General features: G+C 43.3%; 1 protein-coding gene across 2 annotated transcripts in view; it reads left to right on the top strand.

Moving 5' to 3' along the window:
* The window catches only part of Tex9 (testis expressed 9), a 37,649-nt gene extending 22,325 nt beyond the window's left edge, over positions 1-15,324 (top strand). For both annotated transcript variants that reach the window (XM_006973781.4, XM_042281241.2), the window contains 3 exons: positions 2,339-2,473; positions 14,003-14,137; positions 15,143-15,324. In XM_006973781.4, the coding sequence (XP_006973843.2) occupies positions 2,339-2,473; positions 14,003-14,137; positions 15,143-15,220 (348 nt within the window). In that variant the 3' untranslated portion in view covers positions 15,221-15,324. The remainder of the gene's footprint in view (positions 1-2,338; positions 2,474-14,002; positions 14,138-15,142) is intronic.
* Positions 15,325-22,057: the final 6,733 nt, after the last annotated feature.

Here is a 22,057-nt window from a genome sequence, read left to right as displayed (position 1 = left end):
AAAAAGAAAAAGTTAGCAGTGTGATTGAAAACAAATGTTTTCCAAGTTGGTTTTCCCTTTCTCTAGTGGATTTACTTATGTGGAAGGTTTTAAGCTTGGTTTTCCCTTTCTCTAGTGGATTTATTTATGTGGAAGGTTTTACTCTTGGTTTTCCCTTTCTCTGGTGGATTTACTTGTGGAGAAGCTTCGTTTGTTTCTCTGCTGTTCCTCTCCTTGCCGTCCTTTTCATGCTCTCAAGAAGGAGGCAAACAATGGTTTTCAGTTTTCTGAGGAGGAAGTTACAAAGTCCCCAGCAGAAGAGGAGAGCGAAGGTTCATTGCACCCTCCTTTTCGAGGCTGGGCTGAGGCGGTGAGCTCTGCCGGTTTGAAACCCAGGAGGCCTGCTTTGCCTTTCCCATGTGAGCAGCGAGAGAGCCCACAGGCTCCCCTTGTAGCTGCCTCCCACAAAGCTGTTCAGCAAACTGTAACAGCAGATGGCCGCCAGGCACAGCTTGATTTGTTTAGAGACCTACATAAGGAGCAGCATGTGTCTTGTTTTGTTTTTCCCTTTAATTACTCAAAGCCACAGAGATGAGTTTCAAAGATGATGTGATCTCGCCAATGAAGAAATATTTAAAAAGACAAGTGTCGCATTAAAGAGAGCTCCAGCTCCCCAGTGATTACTGGGTTTTCTGAGTGCTCTTTGGGGGCTCTGGGCCAGCCAGGCTGTGTGTTGTATGGGATACAATGGAGGCATTCAATATTATAAGACAAGCCCGAGTCATTTTTAATTTTTAATTGTTTATGTGTATGTGTATGCCTGCTTACCTGTATGTGCACCATGTGCACGTGGTGTCCAAGGTCAGAAAAGGTCATCAGATTCCTGGAACTAGAGTTACGGGTAGTTGTGAGTCCTAACACAGGTGTTGGGAACCAAACTTGGTTCCTCTGCAAGAGCAGCAAGTGCTGTAACCACTGATCCATCTCTCCAGCCTTTATAAAGGTGACTTTGGTGCCTTTTACATGCAGCTATGATGCTGGGACATTGAAATGAAAACAGTGAATAACTTTAAAAGTTTACATTTCAGGGCTGGAGAGGTGGCTCAGCCATTAAAGGCTAGGCTCGCAACCAGAAATATAAAAGTTTACATTTCAGTGGGAGAAACAAGCAAGTCAGTGGTTTCGGTACCCACAGCAAATGGTGTGCTTGCCTGTATCAGGATGCTCTAGAAGCCCTGAAGAAAAAGATACCAAATCCAACCCATGTCAGGTGAGGACTAGGGACAATACCAGGAAGGCAGAGTCTGGGCACCATGAGTAGGTGCTAATTAGGTAACTGGGGACTGGAGGTGGGAGACTCCATGTCCAGGGAGAGATACCAGCAGTGCTGTTGAAGCCCCTGGTAGAGCACGCGTGGCGGGGGAGGGGCCAGTTACCACAGAGTTTATAGTTCATGAGATGGATTATTGTTTCTTCAAATGTTAACTGTCCATGTTCAGCAGCAGAATATTATAGAATATTTGCACAAATACAAGGACCCCATATTTTGCAAGATTTGTTTCTGCTCAGGTTGGCTGATTCCCAGTGGGCTAATGTAGAGCCCTCTGTCTATCCTTTGTTTCTTCATTGGTTCTCTACAGGAGCAGGATTCATGGGCAGGTGATGTCTTACAAGGGCTTTTGGGAGGTTTCCAGAAGACCTTGAGTGAACTGGACTTGGAGGCATATGCCTATGAGCTCAGCACTCAGGAGGCACACACGGTAGGGTTGGGAGTGTCAGCCCACCCTGGGCTACACATACAGCAAGGCCCTGTCTCCACAACAGTTCAGTTTTAAAATATTTGCTCCTAAAATAAATATGGAGAATAATTACATAGTGTTTTGAATCAACACAAGGCAGAAAATACTAAACAAAAGAGCAACATTCATTGTGGCTAGAGAGATGGCTCAGTGGTTAAGAACACTGACTGCCCTTCCAGAGGACCCAGGTTCAATTCCCAGCACCCACATAATAGCTCAAACCACCTGTACCTCCAGCTCCAGGGGATCTGATGGCCTCTTCTGGGCTCTGAAAGCACCAACCACACAAGTGGTGCAGAGACAATACATGCAGACAAAACACCCCCACCCCCCAAAAAACTAAAGGATAAAAATAAGAAATTACAAAAGCATTCACAACTACATTTTTAGGTGTCTTTTTCTAATACCGGTTTTGGGTGAGAATCCTAGAGAACTGTGTCTTTTGATGCTTGGCCTGCAGCCCCGTGTGAGTCACAGCAAGAAGCATGGGAATGACAAAAGTGTGGACTATAAGAGGGAGCTGATGATATTTCAGGACTCCGTGTGTTTTACCTACACAGGAATTAGAAAACAAAAGAAGATTACAGAAGCAGGCTGCCACAAGTCAAAGCGCCACAGAAGTCCGCCTGAACCGAGCTCTAGAGGAAGCAGAAAAGTACAAGGTGGAGCTGAGTAAACTGAGGCAGAGTAACAAGGTATGCAAATCTCTGTCCCGCCCGGTCCCACAGCCCTGCAGTCCCAAATAATCACTCAGAGACTTATATTAACTATAAACTGCTTGGTCGATTGCTCAGGCTTATAACTAACCAGCTCTTACGCTTAAATTAACCCAGAATTCTTATCTATGTTTAGCCATGGGGCTTGGTACTTTTTTTCAATCCAACATTCTCATCTTACCGCCTCTGCATCTGGCTGGTGACTCCGGCTCTGCCTTTCCTCTTCCACCTTCTCCTAATCTGGTCACCCTGCCTACACTTCCTGCCTGGCTACTGGCCAATCAGCGTTTTATTAAACCAATTCGAGTGACAAATCTTTAGAGTACAAGAGCATCATCCCACACAAACCTGAATAACTGCAGTGTGCTCACTCCTGGGAATCCCCTCCCCTGCAAGCATTGGAAACCACATTTATTGACTCCTTGTGGGGGTGGGTGGGGCACACATGCCATGGTGCTCATGTGGAGGTCAAAGGTCAGCATCATGGAGCTGGGTGTCTCTTCCCACCGTTATGTGCAGTGGGGGCTCTGACTCAGGTGGGAAGCTCACCTGTTGTCTTTACTCACTGAGCCCTCTCACCAGCCCGGAAGACACCTACTGCCTCTTTTGAAATTAAAATTTCTCATGTGCTGAGTGGTAGTGGCTCACACCTCTAACCCCAGCACTCAGGAGGCAGAGGCTGGTGGATCCCTGAGTTCAAGGCCAGCCTGGTCTACAGTGTGAGATCCAGGACAGCCAGGGCTACACAGAGAAACCCTGTCTCAAAAAACCAAAAATTTTTTTTCTTGTGTCATGATGAATGCTTTCTTTTCAGAAAAAAAAAAATTTAATAATAGGTACATTTTCCACCAATTAGGATTTTGTTTTGGCTGTTATAATTGGGTGACTGGAGTATTCACTCATTTCTTCACATAATCTTTAGAGGGGCCTATGTTATATGTCAGATTCTTCCTGAACCCTGTGGATAGCAATGAAAAATAAGTATCTTTTGTATGTCCCCTGCTACCTTCTTCTCTGAACCTCAGGCTTCTGCTATGCGTAGGGAGGGGTTGTATTACAGGGCCACAGTTCTGAGCCTTGCGCACTGGGAGGCTTTAAGTACAGACCCCTGGGCCCTACTAGCCTTAGAGGTAGTCTCCTCAGTAGTCAGGGTGAGGCCTGAAAATCACAGTCTCACTGTTGGTGGTAACAGCTGTTACAGATGTGTAGTGACCACTCCCAAACCTCTGGTGTCAGCACAGTATTCAGTCGATGCCTTGAGTATCTGTGGAGTGAATGGAGGTGAATATTGATGTGGGAATCTTTCATATGTTCTGTAAAATTAGTTCTGCATCAGCCTGATGGGAGGGCTTCCTTATGACAACATTTAGTATCTTAACAACGACTTAGGAACCACCTGATTTCATAACTGATGGTACATTCAGAATTTTCTCAGTAACACTGGTGGAAACAGAGACCTTGACTAGTCCTCTGAAACGATTAGCAGAAGCCAACATGTAACACCTTAACTCCAGCATTTTATCTGAGGCACCTCATGCTGCATGGCCAGCTGTCCCATGTGTAAAGGCCATCAACGATGACCTAACTGAAACAAGTCATCTTCACACACCAACACTCAGCGTGTCGTTAAGACTCCAGAAAGTGAAAGGAAGAGTAACTGTGTGTCGGGATTTGCTGTTCTGGTTGTTGATCTGATGTCTGGTTTGCCACACACATTAGAAAAATAGAAAGGAAAACTATTTTCTTGGCAACACGTGGCATTCATTCTATTCAGCAGTATTAAAAATTCAAGTAGTGAAGGCTTGGTAGCCAATGGTGGCTTTGATCTCAGTACTCGGGAGGCAGAGCCAGGCGGATCTCTGTGAGTTCGAGGCCAGCCTGGTCTACAAAGAGACCAGGACAGCCAGAACTACACAGAGAAACCCTGTCTTGAAAAACAAACAAACAAACAAACAAACAGAGTCTGCACAGAGCAGATGAGTAAGGGAGAGAAGCGAGGGTGTGTTGGAGAGGCCCCTGCTGGTGGGTGTGGGTGAGGTGCTGCAGCTCTGTGAGAACTGGGCGTGTGTGCTAAGCGAACAGCAGATCACCTTAGAAATGTTTCTGCCGGGCGGGGAGGAGGCCGAGTGAGATGAGGAGATGGAGTGAATGTATGTGAAGTGTAGACTCGGAGGGAAACAAGGAGTTGACTGAACTTTTAAATGAGGTCACTTAAATATGGTAAAGTAAAGATTGTATGTGTATAGCTTGAGTCTGGGCTCTTAGACATTCCCGTGACCACAGCTCAGTTCCCATCTCACTGCTCAGAGAGATCCTTGTGTCCTGTCCAGTCCTTTCCAGAGGTGCCGCTGCACCGACTTCCTTTCCTGAGTTCAACACAGGTGGACCCCCAGGATGGACGCTTGGCACTGGATCCTTGCATTGTGCAGGGAGTCAGGACTGACCTGTGCTGGGTTTTTCCCTCCACGCCTCTTCAATGAGTTATCAGTCACCCTTGTGGAAGAATCAGCTTTTGATTTTACTTCAGTCTGGTTTCTGTTTCCCTGACAACTCCCTTTCACTTGGGATTTCTTGTTTGGGTTTTAATTTGTTCTTTTGTCTCTGGCTGAAGTTCAACGTTAGATCACTGATTTTGAACTTTGTTTTCTGAAGCCTTTAAAGCTATACCTGTCCTTAAAGTGATACTCTCCATATGTTCTACAATTTTTGGCCTACTTTTTTGTTTGTTTTGTTTTGTTTTGTTTTTCAAGACAGGGTTTCTCTATGTGACAGCCCTGGCTGCCTGGAACTCTCTTTGTAGACCAGGCTGGCCTCAAACTTACAAGAGATCCACCAGCTTCTGCCTCCTGAGTTCTAGGACTAAAGGTGTGTGCTACCATACACAGCAATTTTTGGCCTGTTTTAAATACACACACACACACACACACACACACACACAATGAAGACATAACCAGAATATAATAAGCCTGTACATGCCTGGTGTAAAATGTGGTTAAGTTCTGACAATTACAGCTTGGGATTGAGGCTTGAGTTACCATGTTCAGGTGATGTGTTCTTTCTTAGTAGCACACAAAATGATGCTTCACTATGTATTTTCACATGTGTCGAACATAGTTTACTTAGTCACCTTCCTACTGCCCTCGCTCTTCCTCCTCCTCTTCCTGTTCCTCTTCTTCCCCTCAGGCAGCTTCCCCTTTTCTTTAATGTCATGTAGATTTATGTGTAAATCTGGACTGCATGAGAGGAAACATGCATTCCTATCTGAATCTGGCTTGGTTCATGTACTGCGATGACCTCCAGTTGCGTCCATTTTCCTGCAAATGACATGGTCTCATTCTTCTCTACATTCCACATTTCCTTTATCCACACATCTGTTGACGGGTCTCTCTGGAGGTTCTGGAACCTGGTGATTGTGAACCATTCTGCATTAACATGGGTGTGCAAGGATCTCTGTGGCATGCCTGATGTATCCAGGGTGGTACATCTGGATTACATGGTAATTCTATTTTCAGTTTTTAGAAACCTTCCTATTGACTTCCGAGTTTACATTCCCACCAGCTAGTGAGTACAGCCTCTCTCCTCTCTGCGCACGTCCTTCTCAGGGCTGTCTTGACGGGGGCCATTCTGACTGCTGAGATGAATCTTAGTGGAGTTTTCATCTGCATTTCCCTGGTTGACTGACTTTTTCTTAGATATGTTACATTTGTATTGCTTCTTTTGAGATTTGTCTGTTCAGTTAATTTGACCAATTTATTAATTATATGATTTGAGGTTTTGGTCTTTAAGCTTTTGAGTTCTTTATGGATTCTAGATATGAATCCCTTTTCAGACATCAGATGGCTAGATGTGAGAAAAATTAAAGTTACTTATTTTATGTATGTTTCCCTGAATACACACACACACACCCCATGTGTGTACAGGTGCCTATGGAGACCAGGAGACCAGAAAAGGGTGTCAGATCCCCTGGGCCTGGGGTTATAGGTGATTGTGGGCTGACATATGGGAGCTGGGAACTGAACCCAGGTCCTCTGCAGGGGCAGCAAGACTTCTTAACCTCTGAGCATTTCTCCAACTCCATTTCCTGTAGTTATTTAAAAAGTATTTCTTTAAGTGATATCCAAACTGCTCTTTTTAGTTCCTTCAGTCTCTGTGTTGGGTTCAATTTCTTTTTTTTAAATTTTTTCTTTTGCTAGTTTTTATGTGGACATGGAAACTGCTGCATTGAAATCTCTCCTTTCTCATATAAGAACTTAACCTGGGAATTTTACAGTATGTATTCTGTTGGTCAATTCCCACAAATTTTGATTTTGATTATTTTTAAACTTTTCATCATTCTATTTAAAACACCAGTTTTCCTTCTGTTTTCTCCTTGGACCCATACATTAGTAGAAGTTTGACATTCTTTAGACACCTTTCTTAAGGGTTTCAAGTTAATCCCATCATGGCTAGGGCATACGTGATATGTTTGGATCTTTATAGCTTTGTGCAGGCTTGTTTTATGATCCTGATATGGCTTAAGATGGTGAACGTTCCAGCACCTTCTGCCTTTGTTGATGGAGAAGTCCTCAGTTGTCAGCCATGTCAAGTCACTTGACAGTTGCTCATGTGTTTGGCACCTCACGTATTTTCTGTGTATTTCTATCAATGAATAAAGTGGTATAAATGAAGCTGGATCTGTCGGTTTCCTCTGCAGCTTTATCCACATCTGCATCCTGTTTGTCAACGCTGTCACTAGACAGAACATTCAGCGGTGTTGTGTCTTCTTGATGAATTGGCCACTTGGAAAATGACTGTGTTATTCCTGGCTGTAGCCTGCGCCCTGATATAACCTTGGGATTGAAGCAGCTTGAGCTCTGCTCAGTTACTGTTACCACTGTGTGTCTTCTGTTCTTGTCCTACTTACCGCGTTACGTCTTAAGACGACGTAGCCGATCTTGGCTTTTTGTGACCCAGCCTAGCCATCTCTTTTTAATTGAGAGTGTTTATACGACATTTAATGTCATTTCTAGGACAGCTTGTCTGTCATCAACAACTGTGTTCCTTTCACTGGCTCGCTTGCACTTCATTGTGTGCACTCAGTATTTATTACACATCTCTAACTATGTTCAGGTGTCACAGACGTTCAGAGATAACCTACAAACCATAAGCAGTTATCTTATGCTCTTTACGATTGCATTAATTTTTATGGTAAAGCACACATACAATTTACCTTCTTTTCTTTTCTTTTTTTTCCCCCCAAGACAGGGTGTCTCTGCGTAGTTTTGGTGCCTGTCCTGGATCTCGCTCTGTGGGCCAGGCTGGCCTAGAACTCACAAAGATCCACTTGCCTCTGCCTCCCAAGTGCTGTGCCACCGCTGCCCGGCAAAATTTGCCTTCTTAAACATTTTTAAGTATAAAATGATTATTGTGGTTTTAGAATCAGTCTTCACACTTTTCATCATGGAGAAAGGAAACTCAATAGCCCCACACTCCAGGCCCGGGCAGCACCTTCTGTTTCTGACTGTGAATCTAACTTCTGTAGGTCCCTTACTTTACTCCTATGAGTAGAATCACAAATTTTCGTTTTGATTGGCTTATTTAGCTCAATACAATGCTCTCAGGGTTGTTCCATCTTTTCAAATTTGATTCCTGTGAAGGCTCAATAGCAACCCATCATATTTCCATGCCACTGTTTGCTTGTTCATCTCTTGGTGGATGCTTGGATTTTGTACTGTTGGCTAGTATCAGGAGTGCCACTAGGGATGGAGAAGCCCAGATCTGAATGAGGTCTTGTTTTTGTTTGGGGTATGTATTCTGAAGAGGAATTGCAGGATCAGAGGTGATGCTCTTCAGTTTGGTTTCCATGGCAGCTGTATCACTTTACATATCTACTTGCAATGTGGAAAGGCCCAAGTGTTCCCATATCATCAATATTTGTTGTTTTGATTTTTATTGATGCCAGTCATCCTAATGGTTTGATTTTTTTGTTGAGGTTTTAATTTGCCCATCTCTAATTGTAAGTAAGTAATGTGTTCAGCATCTTGTATTTAGTAACCATTTGTCTGTCCTCTTCTTTAGAGAATCGTCCAGTCAAGTCCCTTGTTAAATTTTACATTGTATTGTGTATTCTGGACATTAAACCTTGTTCAGATGTATGGCTTGCAAATACTCTCCCACTCAGCAGACTGCCTTTTCACCATTTTGTGTCCTCTGTTTGATACAGTCCAGTTTACTTTTCCTCTGTTACCTGTGCTTCTGGGCCGTCCAGTAAATCTTTGCTAAATCCAGTGTCATTAAGTTTTATAGTTTCAGCCCTTTTACTCAAGTCCATTTATACACACACACACACACACACACACACACACACACACACACACGCATCTGGAGCACTTGCTGTCTTTGCAGAGGACCCAGATTCTGTTTCCAGCGCCCACATGGCAGCTTACAGGCAGCGGTAACTCCAGTTCAGGGGATATGATACCTTCTTCTGTATGAGGTGCACAGACTACCTACATGCAGGCAAAACATTCATACACATAAATAAAACTTTAAAGAAAGGAAAATAAATACAAGTAAATATCATGGACCTCAGAAAGAAACATACATGATCAAATGGTTTTTTTCTTACACAGGTGTTAAAAAATCAGGAAAGGACAGTCTCTTGAAAAATGGTGCTAGGAAACTGTTCAACCTACTCCCCCCCCCCCCCCCGTGTGTGTGTGTGTGTGTGTGTGTGTGTGTGTGTGTGTGTGTGATACACTGTTCTGATTATTCTAGAATATTACGATTTGATGTCCCGAAGCATTATTTTTGTATGTATTCATTTCCTCATTCATTTTGATGCTGTCACAGTGGAATTGTTTTCTTAGTTCTGTTTCTGAGGTGCTCACTGTTCGTCCGTAGAAGACTCCCATCTGTTGCTTTTGTAGGCTGCAGCTTTGCTGAATCCGGTTCTTGGTTATCCTGATTTTCTTAGAAATCCTTAGGGATTCCCATGTCTGAGATCTTGTCATCTATGAGGGATTTTCTTCCTCTCCAGTGTGCATGTCAATGTTCTGTCCCAGTTGCTTGGGCTACAGGGTCCAGTGCTGTGTGCTGCTGAAGTGACAAAAGCCAGTGCCTTTATCTTGATCCTGACCACAGGGAAAACTTTCAGTCACTCAGTTTGTGAGCTGGTGACTTTTCATGTATGGCCTTTAGTATCTGGGGGAAGTTTTCTTCTATCTGATACTTTATTTTTCTCACAAAAAATATTGACTCATCAAATACTTTTTCAGTATCATCAGAGATAATCATGCGGTGTTTCTCCTTTATTCTGTGAATGTGGAATATTAGCATATTAACATTGACTTTTGTGTATTGAACCATCCTTCTGTTCTGGCAATAGATTTCTTTCACTTGGTCATCATCTATAATCCTCTTAATGTGTTATTGACTTTGTTTTGCGTCAGATTTCATTAGTGATACAGATCTGAGGTTTTCATGTGATGCCTTAAGTCTGGCTTTGGTTTCCCTGAGAATGGCTTTAGATATTGCTTAGATAGAGCTTGGTTTTGTTCTTCAGTGGCTTGAGTATCATTAGAAGCTGGGTCCCAGTCTTGGTGGTGTTAGGAGGTGTTATGGAACATTTAAGAGGTGTGACCTGGGAGGTCCTTAGGGCATTAGGGGCTGTGCCCTCGGAAGGGACTGAGACCATCGTGTCTATCTGGTTCTCTCTGAACACATGCCTGCCTCTCTTGTGCTGTGTGCTATGAGGCCTTCACCAGAGCTAGGCTGTTACTGGCTCCATGCCCTTGAATCTGTATAACTGTGAGCTAAATAAACCACTTTTGGGGGCTGGAGAGATGACCCAGCAGTTTAGAGCACTGGTTGATCTGGGTTTGTTTTCCAACGCCCATGTGATGGCTCACAACTATTCATAGCTCCAGTTCCAGGGAAAAGGACATCCTCTTCTGGACTCCACATGCACTAGGCACACACGTGGTGCACATAGATACACAGGCATTTGAATATTTTTATTCAAAAAATAAAAGTTAAAAAATTTATGAGATTATTACATTATTTCTCTCTTCCCTTTCCTCCCTCCAAGTCTTCCTATATACCCCTTCTTGCTCATTCAAATTCACGGCCTCTTTTTTAAATTGCTGTTACATACATATATGCTTATGCGTATATATTCCTAAACCTTCTCAGTCTGTATAACGTTACTTGTAGGTATGTTTTCAGGACCAGACTGGCTATTTGGTGTTGTATAACTAATTGATATAAAAATATTTTAAACTAAAAATGAAACAGCTTTTCTCTACAGAGTTACCCAGCCTTAAGAATTTTGTTGTAACAAAACACTAATGAAAAATAGTCTGTTTTTCAGTTCTGGGTGTTTGTGAGTGAATGGTGTCAGTTACTTAAGGATGTGATAGAACTCATCAGGGAAGCCATCTGCTTCTCTACTTTTCTTTGTTGGGAGTTTGATGATCCAAACTCCTAACTTTGAAATTTGTATTTATTGAGTTTTGGTGAATTGCAATTATAGGGATTAATTTCATCTAGGTCATACAGTGTTCTACTCACACAGTCCTTTTTATTCCTGTAAAGTCTGCTGCAATGGCCACTCTGTGATTTCTGGTTTACTAACTTCAGTTTTCCCTCCTTTTGTGCCGGTGTACCTGAAGGTTTGTTGATACTCACAGGAGCAAACTGTTTGTAATCTCTGTTGCTCTGTTCTATTAATTCGCGTATGTATGCTCTCATATTTATTATTTCTATTTCTGCCAGCGTCCGTTTCTTTCTCCCTACTATGAAGAGTTAGGCTGATCATTCTTCAATGTGTTATGGCTGTGACCATCCCACATAGGAATGTCATATTCTCTCCTGTATATGTTGGTGCTTGAAGAGATTTTCTAATATTCTTTGAAAATTGGGTAGCTTGAACTTATTATATTTTGGTGTTTTTTTTTTTAATTATGTATTTTGTATGTGTGAGTGCTCTGTCTGCCTATACACTTGCATGCCAGAAGAGGGCACCAGATCCCATTACAGATGGTTGTGAGCCACCATGTGGTTGCTGGGAATTGAACTCAGTATCTCGGGGGAGGGAGGGGAGAGCAGCCAGTGCTCATAACTGCTGAGCTGTCTCTCCAGCCCCTTTATTTTGGTTCTTGAATGTCCCTGAAAGCTTATGTTGAAGGCTTGCCTGGTCCTGTGTCCACACTCCTGGGAGGTGGTAAAACCTTTAGGAGATGGTCCCTGGTGGGAGGGCGTCAGGTCACTGGGGGTGTGCTTTGGAAGGGAATATCGGGAACTGAGCCCTTTCCTCTCTCTTTGCTTTCTAGCTTCTTTAAAGTCCACTGCTGTCCTCTGCTGTGTGCTTTCGCCTTGCATACTGTGCTCCACAGGCCCAGGGCAACTGGGCCCAGGGAATGTGGTCTGAAACCGCTGATGCTGAGGAATGCAAGCCTCCCTCAAGTTGTTCTGGGCATTTTGTTACAGTGTCGGGAAGCGGACTCAGTATGTGCTTAGTTTATACATATTTCGCATCTACCTTCAGTCCACTGTTACAGAAGACACTGTATGGTTTCAGTCTTCTTGAACCTGTTAAGATTTATGGCTTACTGGGACTGGAGAGATGGCTCAGAGGTTAAGAACATTGGCTGCTCTTCCAGAGGTCCTGAGTTCAATTCCTAGTAACCACATGGTAGCTCACAACCATCTATAATGAGATTTGGTGCCCTCTACGCCAGAACACTGTATACATAATAGATAAATCTTTAAAAAAAAAATTATGGTCTACCATGATTTGTTCTGGAAAATGACCTGGTTGCATTTGAGAAAACTATTCCGTTATTATTAGGAGGAGTATCTTGGTTCCAGTTCATTTGCGGCCCATTTCCTTACTGATCGGTCTAGTGACTATGCATGACCGAAAGAAAGATGCTGGAGCGTCTACTTTTACTGTGGCGACCTCTCCTGTGGCTCTCCCTGTTGGTGTTTGCTTCTTAGGTTAGGCATGCTGATAACTGACAGCTGTCACAGCTTAGAGAATGGACCCTTCTGCCATCATGGAATGTTCTTGCCTCTTCATAATTCTGACTGGGGAGGGCTCTACAAACATCTGTCAAAAACAGGCTCATTTCTTTTGGCTACTGTTTCTGTGGATTATCTTCTTCCATCCACCGCGTGTGTCTGTAGAGCTAAAATTAGTTACCTACGGGCAGAATACAGTTGGGTCATGTTCTATTTTAATCCATCTTTTCAACTCGAACATTTTCAGTTGCTTAGTCCCTGGTTAATTACCGATAAGGCCATTGTGCTGTTTCCGGTGTATCTTGTTTTTGCCTCACGTCCTTTAACTCGTCTTCGTCTCTCATTTATGTTCTGGAGCTGTTTAGTCACTGGTATGCTTTATGATCTGGCCATAAAGTTAAAGGAATCTATTTGAAGCGGTAAATTAACCTCATCATTTGCAAACTTTAAGAGATCGGTCTCTTCTGTTGATGCCACCCTTCGCTCAGATCTACAGCAGACTCACTCATCTGGGGGTACTGTGGATTGTATCCATGGGGTTTCTACTTGGTGGAGTGTGGCTTTTGCTTGATGAGTAACAACACTCTTGCTGCCTCCTTGGTTTCTAGAGTTCACCAAGTGACTCTGTCTATGCTGTTTGAGTGCTAGAAGGTGGGTCTGGAGCTTCCTCAGTGGCCATACTGATAACATCACTCTTAGACTTTTTCTTTAGGAAGAGGGATCTCTCTAAAGCTACTTATATTCACTATACTGTTTTCTAGTGTCCCTTGTTTTCTCCTTTTTAAAAAACGTGTGTGTAGAATCCTAGCTCCTCTGGCATCTTACAACTTTTGAAAAGCTTTTCTTCAGCACTGCAGGTACAGATCTTCCTGGACCTGGTAACTTCTACTGACCTATCTCTACTGAGGATAGAATGAGTCTTTCACAGGCTCCTGGAACTCTCACCCCGGACGTGATACTTGTCTGCCCGTGGTTTAGGGAAAGTGGGTGCAGATTTTGAGGCTCACTCTTCGATTTCCCATCTGGAAGTCTGCAGTATCTTGTCAGTTCTGATCTCTGTCTTCAGTCCCTTAGGACTCCACTGTACACCATACACTGGAAAGTCCTGTCAGAAAGCTGGTTTAATAGGCAGTGTTTACCTCAAAGGATCAGATCACATGCAGATTCTGCTACTAAAAATCCTTATGGATTTTAAGTTCTGTCAAGTTTAGATTTCTTAGAATTGTTATTTTTTAAAATACATTTTGAAAAATCTTTTTTTTTTAAGATTTATTTATTCATGTATTTTATGTATACACCAGAAGAAGGAATCTGATCTCATTTACAGATGGTTGTGAGCCACCATGTGGTTGCTGGGAATTGAACTTAGGACCTCTGGAAGAACAGCCAGTGCTCTTAACCTCTGAGCCATTTCTCCAGCCCGAAAAATCTTTTAATAAGGGAGCTGTGATTGAGTTATTTAGTAAGAACAATCTTATATTTCAACTAATTTTTTTTCTTTTGTAGGATATTGCAAATGAAGACCACCAAAAAATTGAAGTGTTAAAGTCAGAAAACAAGAAGCTAGAAAGACAAAAAGGAGAATTAATGATAGGGTTCAAGAAACAATTGAAGTTAATTGACATTTTGAAAAGGCAGAAGGTGAGTCTAACAACAGAAGCTGTGTCAGATATGCTACAGACCTTCAACTACAGAGTACAGGGCTTTACTTCCTTTGGAGTGTTACACATAAAATTGTACCTAAAGATGCACTATACACATACATATAAAGTCACACATGCGTAATACATAGTGAGCTGCACTGGCTTAAAAATGTATTTTAATATATTAAATTTATATATACTTATGTGTGCATGTATATGTGTGTGTGTGTGTGTGTGTGTGTGTGTGTGTGTGTGTGTGTGTATAAATACGGTCCTTCCCAAGTACAGAAGGTATCATACACGAGAATGACTCATTTTAGTGGATCATTTCCCTCTTCAAACTTTGAACAGTAATTCCAAGGCACATTGTACCTTTCTTGAAACATGACAAAAGACAGTTCACACAGTTCTCTCACTTTCTTGTTTCAAAAGATCAAATAATGGGGGCTAGAGAGATGGCTCAGAGGTTAAGAGCACTGGCTGATCTTCTAGAGGTTTTGAGTTCAATTCCCAGAAACTACATGGTGGCTTACAACCGTCTATGAGATCTGGTGCCCTCTTCTGGCATGCAGGGAGAATACTGTATACATAATAAATAAATAAACCTTTTTTTAAAAAAGATCAGATAAAATAATAACTGAATTATTCTTTCAGCAGTAGTTTGGTCATTGTAATGCCCATTTAAAATGTTGAACTTGTGCTGGGCAGTGGTGGCGCACGCCTTTAATCTCAGCACTGGGGAGGCAGAGGCAGGTGGATCTCTGTGAATTCCAGGACAGCCTGGTCTACAAAGTGAGTTCCAGGACAGCCAGGGCTGTTACACAGAGAAACCCTGTCTCGAAAAACCAAACAAAAACAAAAAAACAAAAAACAAAAACAAAAATATACTTGCATAATTAGAGTATGTGTTCCAACAATGGGGCTTGTTAGTTGATAGCACGTTAACACGAATTTGCTGCAGTGTGGTTTTCTCTGAATCAGACAACATTGATGTTTTTAACAGATGCATATTGAAGCTGCGAAGATGCTGTCTTTCAGTGAGGAGGAGTTCATGAAAGCTCTCGAGTGGGGCAGCTCATGAGGGAGCGATTTTACTTCGATGCTGGTTTGTGACAGTTTATTCCACACGAAATTGTAGTGCTTCTTTACTGTTCATAAGTAATGAAAACATTTGTGAAATACGAAGTCCAGGTATGGCCTTGCTGAAATAATCAGTTTGGAAGGACATTCTGAGGCAAAGCCCGACTGTAACACTGGCTTTACTTCCTTTTTCTTTAATAGTTGTAACATAAAGAAACAAGATTTTGTCTTGAAAAATAAAAAAAAATTAAAAAAAAATAAAAAAAAGAAGAAGCAAGACTTTGACTCTTGATTCTTTTTTACAACCTACCAGACAGAACAGAGGACAGAGCAAGATGGCAGGACAAGACCCCAGAGACTGCCCCCCTTGGCTACTGAGGTCTGCCTGTTACCCAAGGCTGCTGCATTCAAACAGCATTCAAACAGGCTGGAACTCATGTCTGTCTTGAGGGCCCTGTGTTCTCGTTTTCAGCAATCGTGACACAGAGGTACCTTGAAAAGAGGGGTGAGGAACAGTTAGGTGAGAAGTGACAGCAAAAGAAACTTGATTGGGAGGACAAGGGCAGTTTCCCCTTCCTCTAGCACAGCAGAGAGACAGAGGGACAGAGACTTCACTGGTCTCCAGCACTGGGCCATGACAGTAAAACCCAGCCAGCTCTTGGCCCTAGACCAGTAAATATGCCTGCCCTGGTGCTAAAATGAAACCCATGGTTCCTGCGAGACAGGCTGAAGTGCCAGCCCACCTCACTGTGGCCGACTGCAGCAGCCTGGCATTGTCTATGAACTCAGAACCTCCGTGACCAGCAGGCCTCAGCCGTGGGCCCTCCAGTCCCCAGCCCATCCCGGGTGCTGCACCAGAGAAGATGGCCACGGCATTGTGGTCCACACTGAACGAGCTGCGGGGATCTTGGGCTTGAGGCACGCTGGTGCTGCCCTGGCTGCAGGGAATGGAGGCGGAGACTAGAGCACCTGCACATTCTAGGCCAAAGCCAGGCTGCAAAGCCTGAGCAAGTGCCCGCTTTCTCGATGCATGGACGGTGATGTCTACCCACAGGGTTTAACAATGGCACCATATAAACTAAGGTGCTAGTGACTGACCCCAAGGTGACGAACATACACAAACTGTCTGATGATTCCAATGAGCTTTTTCTCTAACAATGAAAATGCAGTACAGCATCAAGTGTCACCAGAAGGATCTGTCACCCTGGAGATGGGCAATATGGAGGAGTCGGGAGAGGAACGAGGAGTACAGCTTCACCAGTAAACACAGGAGGAGCTGGCACATGGAAGGGATGGGGAATAAGGATGACCGATTTATGAGACAACGCTTTCTAGATTGGAAGATAAACTATTCAGGTACAGGAAGCTCAAAGGCTGATAGTGATTTCACCCACGTAGGACTAGCCCATGGCGTAGTCTCAGCCTTTCAGAGACAGACAACACATCCTAAAAGCACCAAAGAGACTGGATCCCATCTGAAGGAGTTGGACCCTGGCAGCTCCTGTCTCTCAGAACCCGGGAAGGCAGTAAGAGGGTGGAGTGATTTCCAAAGCTCTAAAGGACAAAACCTGCAGAGAATAGTGAACCCAGCTAAGCCACCCTTCAGAGACAGACAGGTAACATCTTCTGAAACTAGCCCATGTGAGTCCATCACCACCAGACCTGCCTTACAAGAAACATGAAGAGGTTCTTCAAGCTGGAAGAAAGGGATGCTAATGAGCAGCATGGATGAGACAGAGCCCACTTGTAGTAAGTAGTTCAATTCAGTCAAACTGAGAGCATGCTAACGCTGATGGGGGCCTGAAATCACTCCCATCTTTAATAAATTGGAAGTGTTGAAAAAAAAGTGGCGACAGTCTGGTCAAGGGTACACAGTATAAAAGATGTAACTGAACCACACACAAAGAGGACAGAAGAAATGCACGGTGACTTTCGTAATCAGAGTTAAAGTTACCAGCACAAAATAACAAGAACTTGTAAGGGGCATACATGGGGGAAAAGCAGTGAACTTAACATATCAAGAACAATCTGTAAACTCTGAAGAAAGAAGAGGAAGAAGAGAGTCGGCGAAGCAGGTGGACAAGCAAGGAGCAGCAAAAGCAGCAGAATCTCCAGCACCGGCTTCCGTCTGAGTGGATGACGTTCTCCAGTGAGAAGACAGAGCTGGGGTCAGGCAGGGTTGCTACTGCTGAGACAAAACACCAGGACCAGAAAGCAAGTTGGGGAGGGAAGGGTTTGTTCAGCTTACACTTCCTCACTGCTGTTCTAACTGAAGGAAGTCAGGACAGGAACTCGAACAAGGCAGGAGCCCATATGCAGGAGCTGATGCAGAGGCCTTGGAGGAGGGCTGCCTACTGGCTTGCTCATCCTGGTTTTCTCAGCCTGCTTTCTTATAGGGCCCAAGACCAACAGCCCAAGGATGGCCCCACTCTCCGTCAATCACTAATTAAGGAAGTGCCCTACTGCTGAGTCTCATGGAGGCATTTTCTCAACTGAGGCTCCTTCCTCTCTGATAGTTCTAGCCTGTGTCAGATTGACACACAAACCCAGCCAGTGTATAGAGTGACTAAACCAATTCATATGATGCCATTGAAATACTCACAGAACAGAGACTGAATGTGAAGAGATGGCAAAAAGATAGTCTGAATGGCTGTCAATCCCTGTGCTCAGGAGGCAGGGGCAGATGGATCTCAAGTTCGAGGTAAGCCTGATATACTGAGTTCAAGGACAGCCAGGGCTATTCAGAAAAACTCTGTCTCAAAAAATTAAAAAAAAAAAAAAGAGGAACCAAGAGAGACTGGGTACTTAAAATAGATATTAAGTCAAAAGCTATAAAAAGAGGCAAAGAAAACCTTACATAATGGCAAAAGGATTAAGTCATCAACAAGTAACAGTGGTGAGCATGCATCTACCAACAACAGAGCTGAAAGACCTAGATATCTGCAAAAAGGAGAGACCCACTGCAATGTTACAATGGCAGAAGACAGCTACTACCCACACTCAGGGCAGGTCAGACAGAAGAACCCAAGAAACCCTGGACTTGGCTGTGGCTCAGAGTGCTTGCCTGGATGCACAAAGCCCTTCAGGCATCTCATCATCTAGTTTGGTGGTCCCCACCCGTGAGCCCAACAACAAGGGCAGACATAAGAAGGTAAGATGTTCAGATCATCTTCAGGCAAATAGCAAGTTCAAGGCCAGCCTGGGACACATATCACACTTGGTGTCCAAAACCACAAAAAAACATACACACTGGACTTAATTTACACTTCAGCCTAAAGCCTAAAAAGACATAGAACACTTTCTCCAACAGCATAATACATACCTTCTCCAATGTACAGAACATCCTCCAGATCAGATCACATGTCTTAACAGATTTAGAAGACCATTGTACCATGGATCTTTCTGGACTATGATGGTGTATAAAACAGACCCAACAAGAGGAACTTCAAACCTTTACAAACACATACAAATTACATACCACGTTCCCGAATAACCAGTGGGCTCATGAGAATAAAGCAAATTTAAATCGTTTTACACAAAACAAGAATGCAACCAAATGCCTGTAAAAGAAGAAAGTGTCATCTTAGCACTGCAGAAATGTCCAAGTAATGTACTGAAACCAAATCCAATCTGATCAGTACAAGGAAAACAGGGAAGATCGAAGAAGAAATAAATTACAAAAATAACAGGTCATGCAGCCCTAACCTGGAAAGTCAGATCCCAAATACTGCAGAATCTAGTTGTTTTTGTCACTAGTTTGACACTCTAGGTGTAGAATACCAAATCTGACATCATGTGGCAGGTTGCAGGCGAAACAGGTTCACCAAAAGTAATGTGTAAAATTACCTCCAGGCTAGGAGAATAAGGTCCATTAGTAAACAAGGGCCAGGGAAATAGGTCAACAGGAAGGGCACCTGCCCCCAGACCTGCTGCCTTGATACAAGGGTCCCTGGTCCCTGGGATGGGTCCCACGGTGGAAAGAGAACCAACTCCTTCAAGCTGTCCTCTGACTCCCAAATGCAACAGGACAAGCACAGGTCACATCCACACTCACAAATAGTAAAGGATTCAGAATGAATAAAGAAATAAAAGGAATAATGCTCCCTGGGCACGGTGGTGCTTGCCGAAACCCCAGTGTGCAGAGGAAGGAGGGTCAGCAGGAGCTGCTCAGCAGGGCGCTCCATGCCGGTGTGGGGATGTGAGCCACTGTCCCAGACAGACCGATGAATTTCACTCTTAGCGTTAGGGCTCATTCTCAACACATCATATTATGTATATTTTAAATATTCCAAGATAAAATATCAACAACCACAACAAAAAAATTCCAACTTCTACCCCAAGCAATTGCGGATACAGTGTGTACTCAACCCACATGAAACGGCCGGTTGTCGAAACACGGTATCAGTAACCATTAGCCAACAAAGAGGAAATACCTAGTTAGAGGTGAAAAAAGGGACACACCCATTGTACTGTATACAAAGGATCGTAAGAGTAATATAAATTATTATCTTGAATAATTCAGGTAACAGAAAGAATTAACTTCTGGATATATAACCTACCAAGCGTTAACTATGAGGAGACAGAAAATCTGAACAGACCCACAGTGAGAAGGAGGTCAAGGAGATCAAATCCATAATAAAAAGTTCCATTGGGAGCCAGAGAGGTGGCTCAGTGGTTAAGAACGGTGCTGCCACTGCGCAGGACCCACGCTCAGTTCCCAGCACCCACATGGCAGGTCACAACCACCTATGTAACTCCAATTCCAGGGACTCCAGGCCCCTTTCTGACCTCCATGGACTCCTGCACAGACATGGGGCACATACATGCACACAGGGATATACAAACACATAAAATAAAAATCAATAGTTAAAAACTCCTCAAAGAAAAACCCAGGACCTGATGGCTTCACTGCTAACTTCTACCAAACATTTAGAAGACTATTCTAAAACACTGACATAAAGACTTTTCCAGGGGTTGGGGATTTAGTTCAGTGGTAGAGCGCTTGCCTACCAAGCACAAGGCCCTGGGTTCGGTCCTCAGCTCTGGAATAAAAAAAAAAAAAAAAAAAAAAAAAAGACTTTTCCAAATTCGAGTATGATCTCCCTGATTCTAACACCACGCAAGGGCAACAAACAAGTAAACAAAAGCAAACCAACTCCCACAGTCTGATATCCCTGATCAACTCGGATGCAGAAATGCTCACCACGACCCTAGCAAACAACCTTCAACAGTGCATAAAAAACTCACTCACCATGATGAAGTGGGTTTCATCCTCGTTGATTCAACATTCAAATCAATAAAGATATGTGACACTAAGAGAATGACAAAAGTTTGCAAATTCAGTAGAGCAGAAAAGCCCAAGACTGAACACCATTCACCACAAACACTGTCCACAGAGTAAGTTACAGAAGGAATGTATTTCAACAGGTGACAAACGGCTGGCAAACATCCCGAGCAGGAAAAGTTGAAGCTTATCCTCACATGTTTGTGTATCTACAAAGTTCACCCTGGAGAACTGTGCAACAGAATTACAAATAAACACAAACATTTTCATAGTATTATAAGTTTGCTATTTGTGTTGGGCTGCATTCTTAGCTGTCCTGACCACAGGCCAGGCTGGCCACACCTGCAAGACCTGAAATCAGACAGTGAAGAGCACTGGCTGCTTGCTCTGGCGGAGGACTCAGGTTTGGTTTCCAACACCCATATGGTGGCTCACAATCATATGTAACTCCAGTTCCAGGGGGTATGATGCCCTCTTCTGGCCTTCTTGAGCACTGCATACATGTAGTACATATACATGCAAGCAAACGCATGTAAAATGCTTTTTTTTTTTAAATCATAGCAGAAGTGCCAACAAGAGATAACAAGCAAAAGAAGTAATCAACTGAGTAAAGTTACACAATATAAAACCAACACATAAGACTCAGAAGCAACAGTAGCAAAAATCACAGCTTGAGCTATAGCTCAGTGGTAGAGCACATACAGAGCACATATGAGACCCCAGGCTCAACCCTAACATAACACACACAAGGGAAAGACGTGGCATTTTCATGCACAGATGGCCAAGTATGAAAGAAAATGTACAATAATCCCATTTGTAATATCTAACGAAAACCTTTAAGACTAAATTTAACCAATGAGATTGAAGATGTATTGAGAACTATAAAATATTGAGGAAGGAAACTAGAGACACATAAATAGCTAGTGTCTTTGTACAGACTGCCCAGAGAGAGTCTATAATTAATGCAGTCCCTGGGGCAACACCCAGGGCAGTCTTCAGAAACAGGAAAAACAATTATGTAACTCACACGAAACTACAAGAGCACACATCACCAAAGTGACCTTGAGAATGTAAGCAACAGACAAACCCCAGCTAATTCAAAGCCAGCTACAAGACGCTGTACTAATGAGGTGTTAGCCCTGGGGGGAGAAAAGGGCAGGAAGCGCCACCACGTGGAACCAGGCAGGTTTTTGGTTTGGTTTGGTTTGGTTAAGATATGACACACAAAAGCAGTTATCACAAAGTTGCACAGCAAGGGAAACAACAGAGAGAGAGGGGGAACAAACCACAGAATAGGTTAAAAATGTTAAAATCCAAAACATGCATGAGCCTAGCAGGTGGCGCACGCCTTTAATCTCAGGACTTGGGAGGCAGGGGCAGGCTGATCTTTGGGAGTTCCAGGGTGGTCAGAGCTTCACAGAGTCTCTGAAAAACAAAACAAAACAAAACAAAACCCAGAAAACCAACCATGTATGGATTCTAACTCAATAGCAAGGAGAAAGGGAGAGGGGAACCGTGGGAGAGGGGGAGAAAGAGAGGGGAGAGGGAGAGAGA

This window comes from Peromyscus maniculatus, chromosome 7 (genome assembly GCF_049852395.1).
Source record: "Peromyscus maniculatus bairdii isolate BWxNUB_F1_BW_parent chromosome 7, HU_Pman_BW_mat_3.1, whole genome shotgun sequence".
Classification (NCBI taxonomy): domain Eukaryota; kingdom Metazoa; phylum Chordata; class Mammalia; order Rodentia; family Cricetidae; genus Peromyscus; species Peromyscus maniculatus.
The sequence above is the reverse complement of the archived record's forward strand: the minus strand, read 5'-3'. Positions and strand labels throughout refer to the sequence as shown.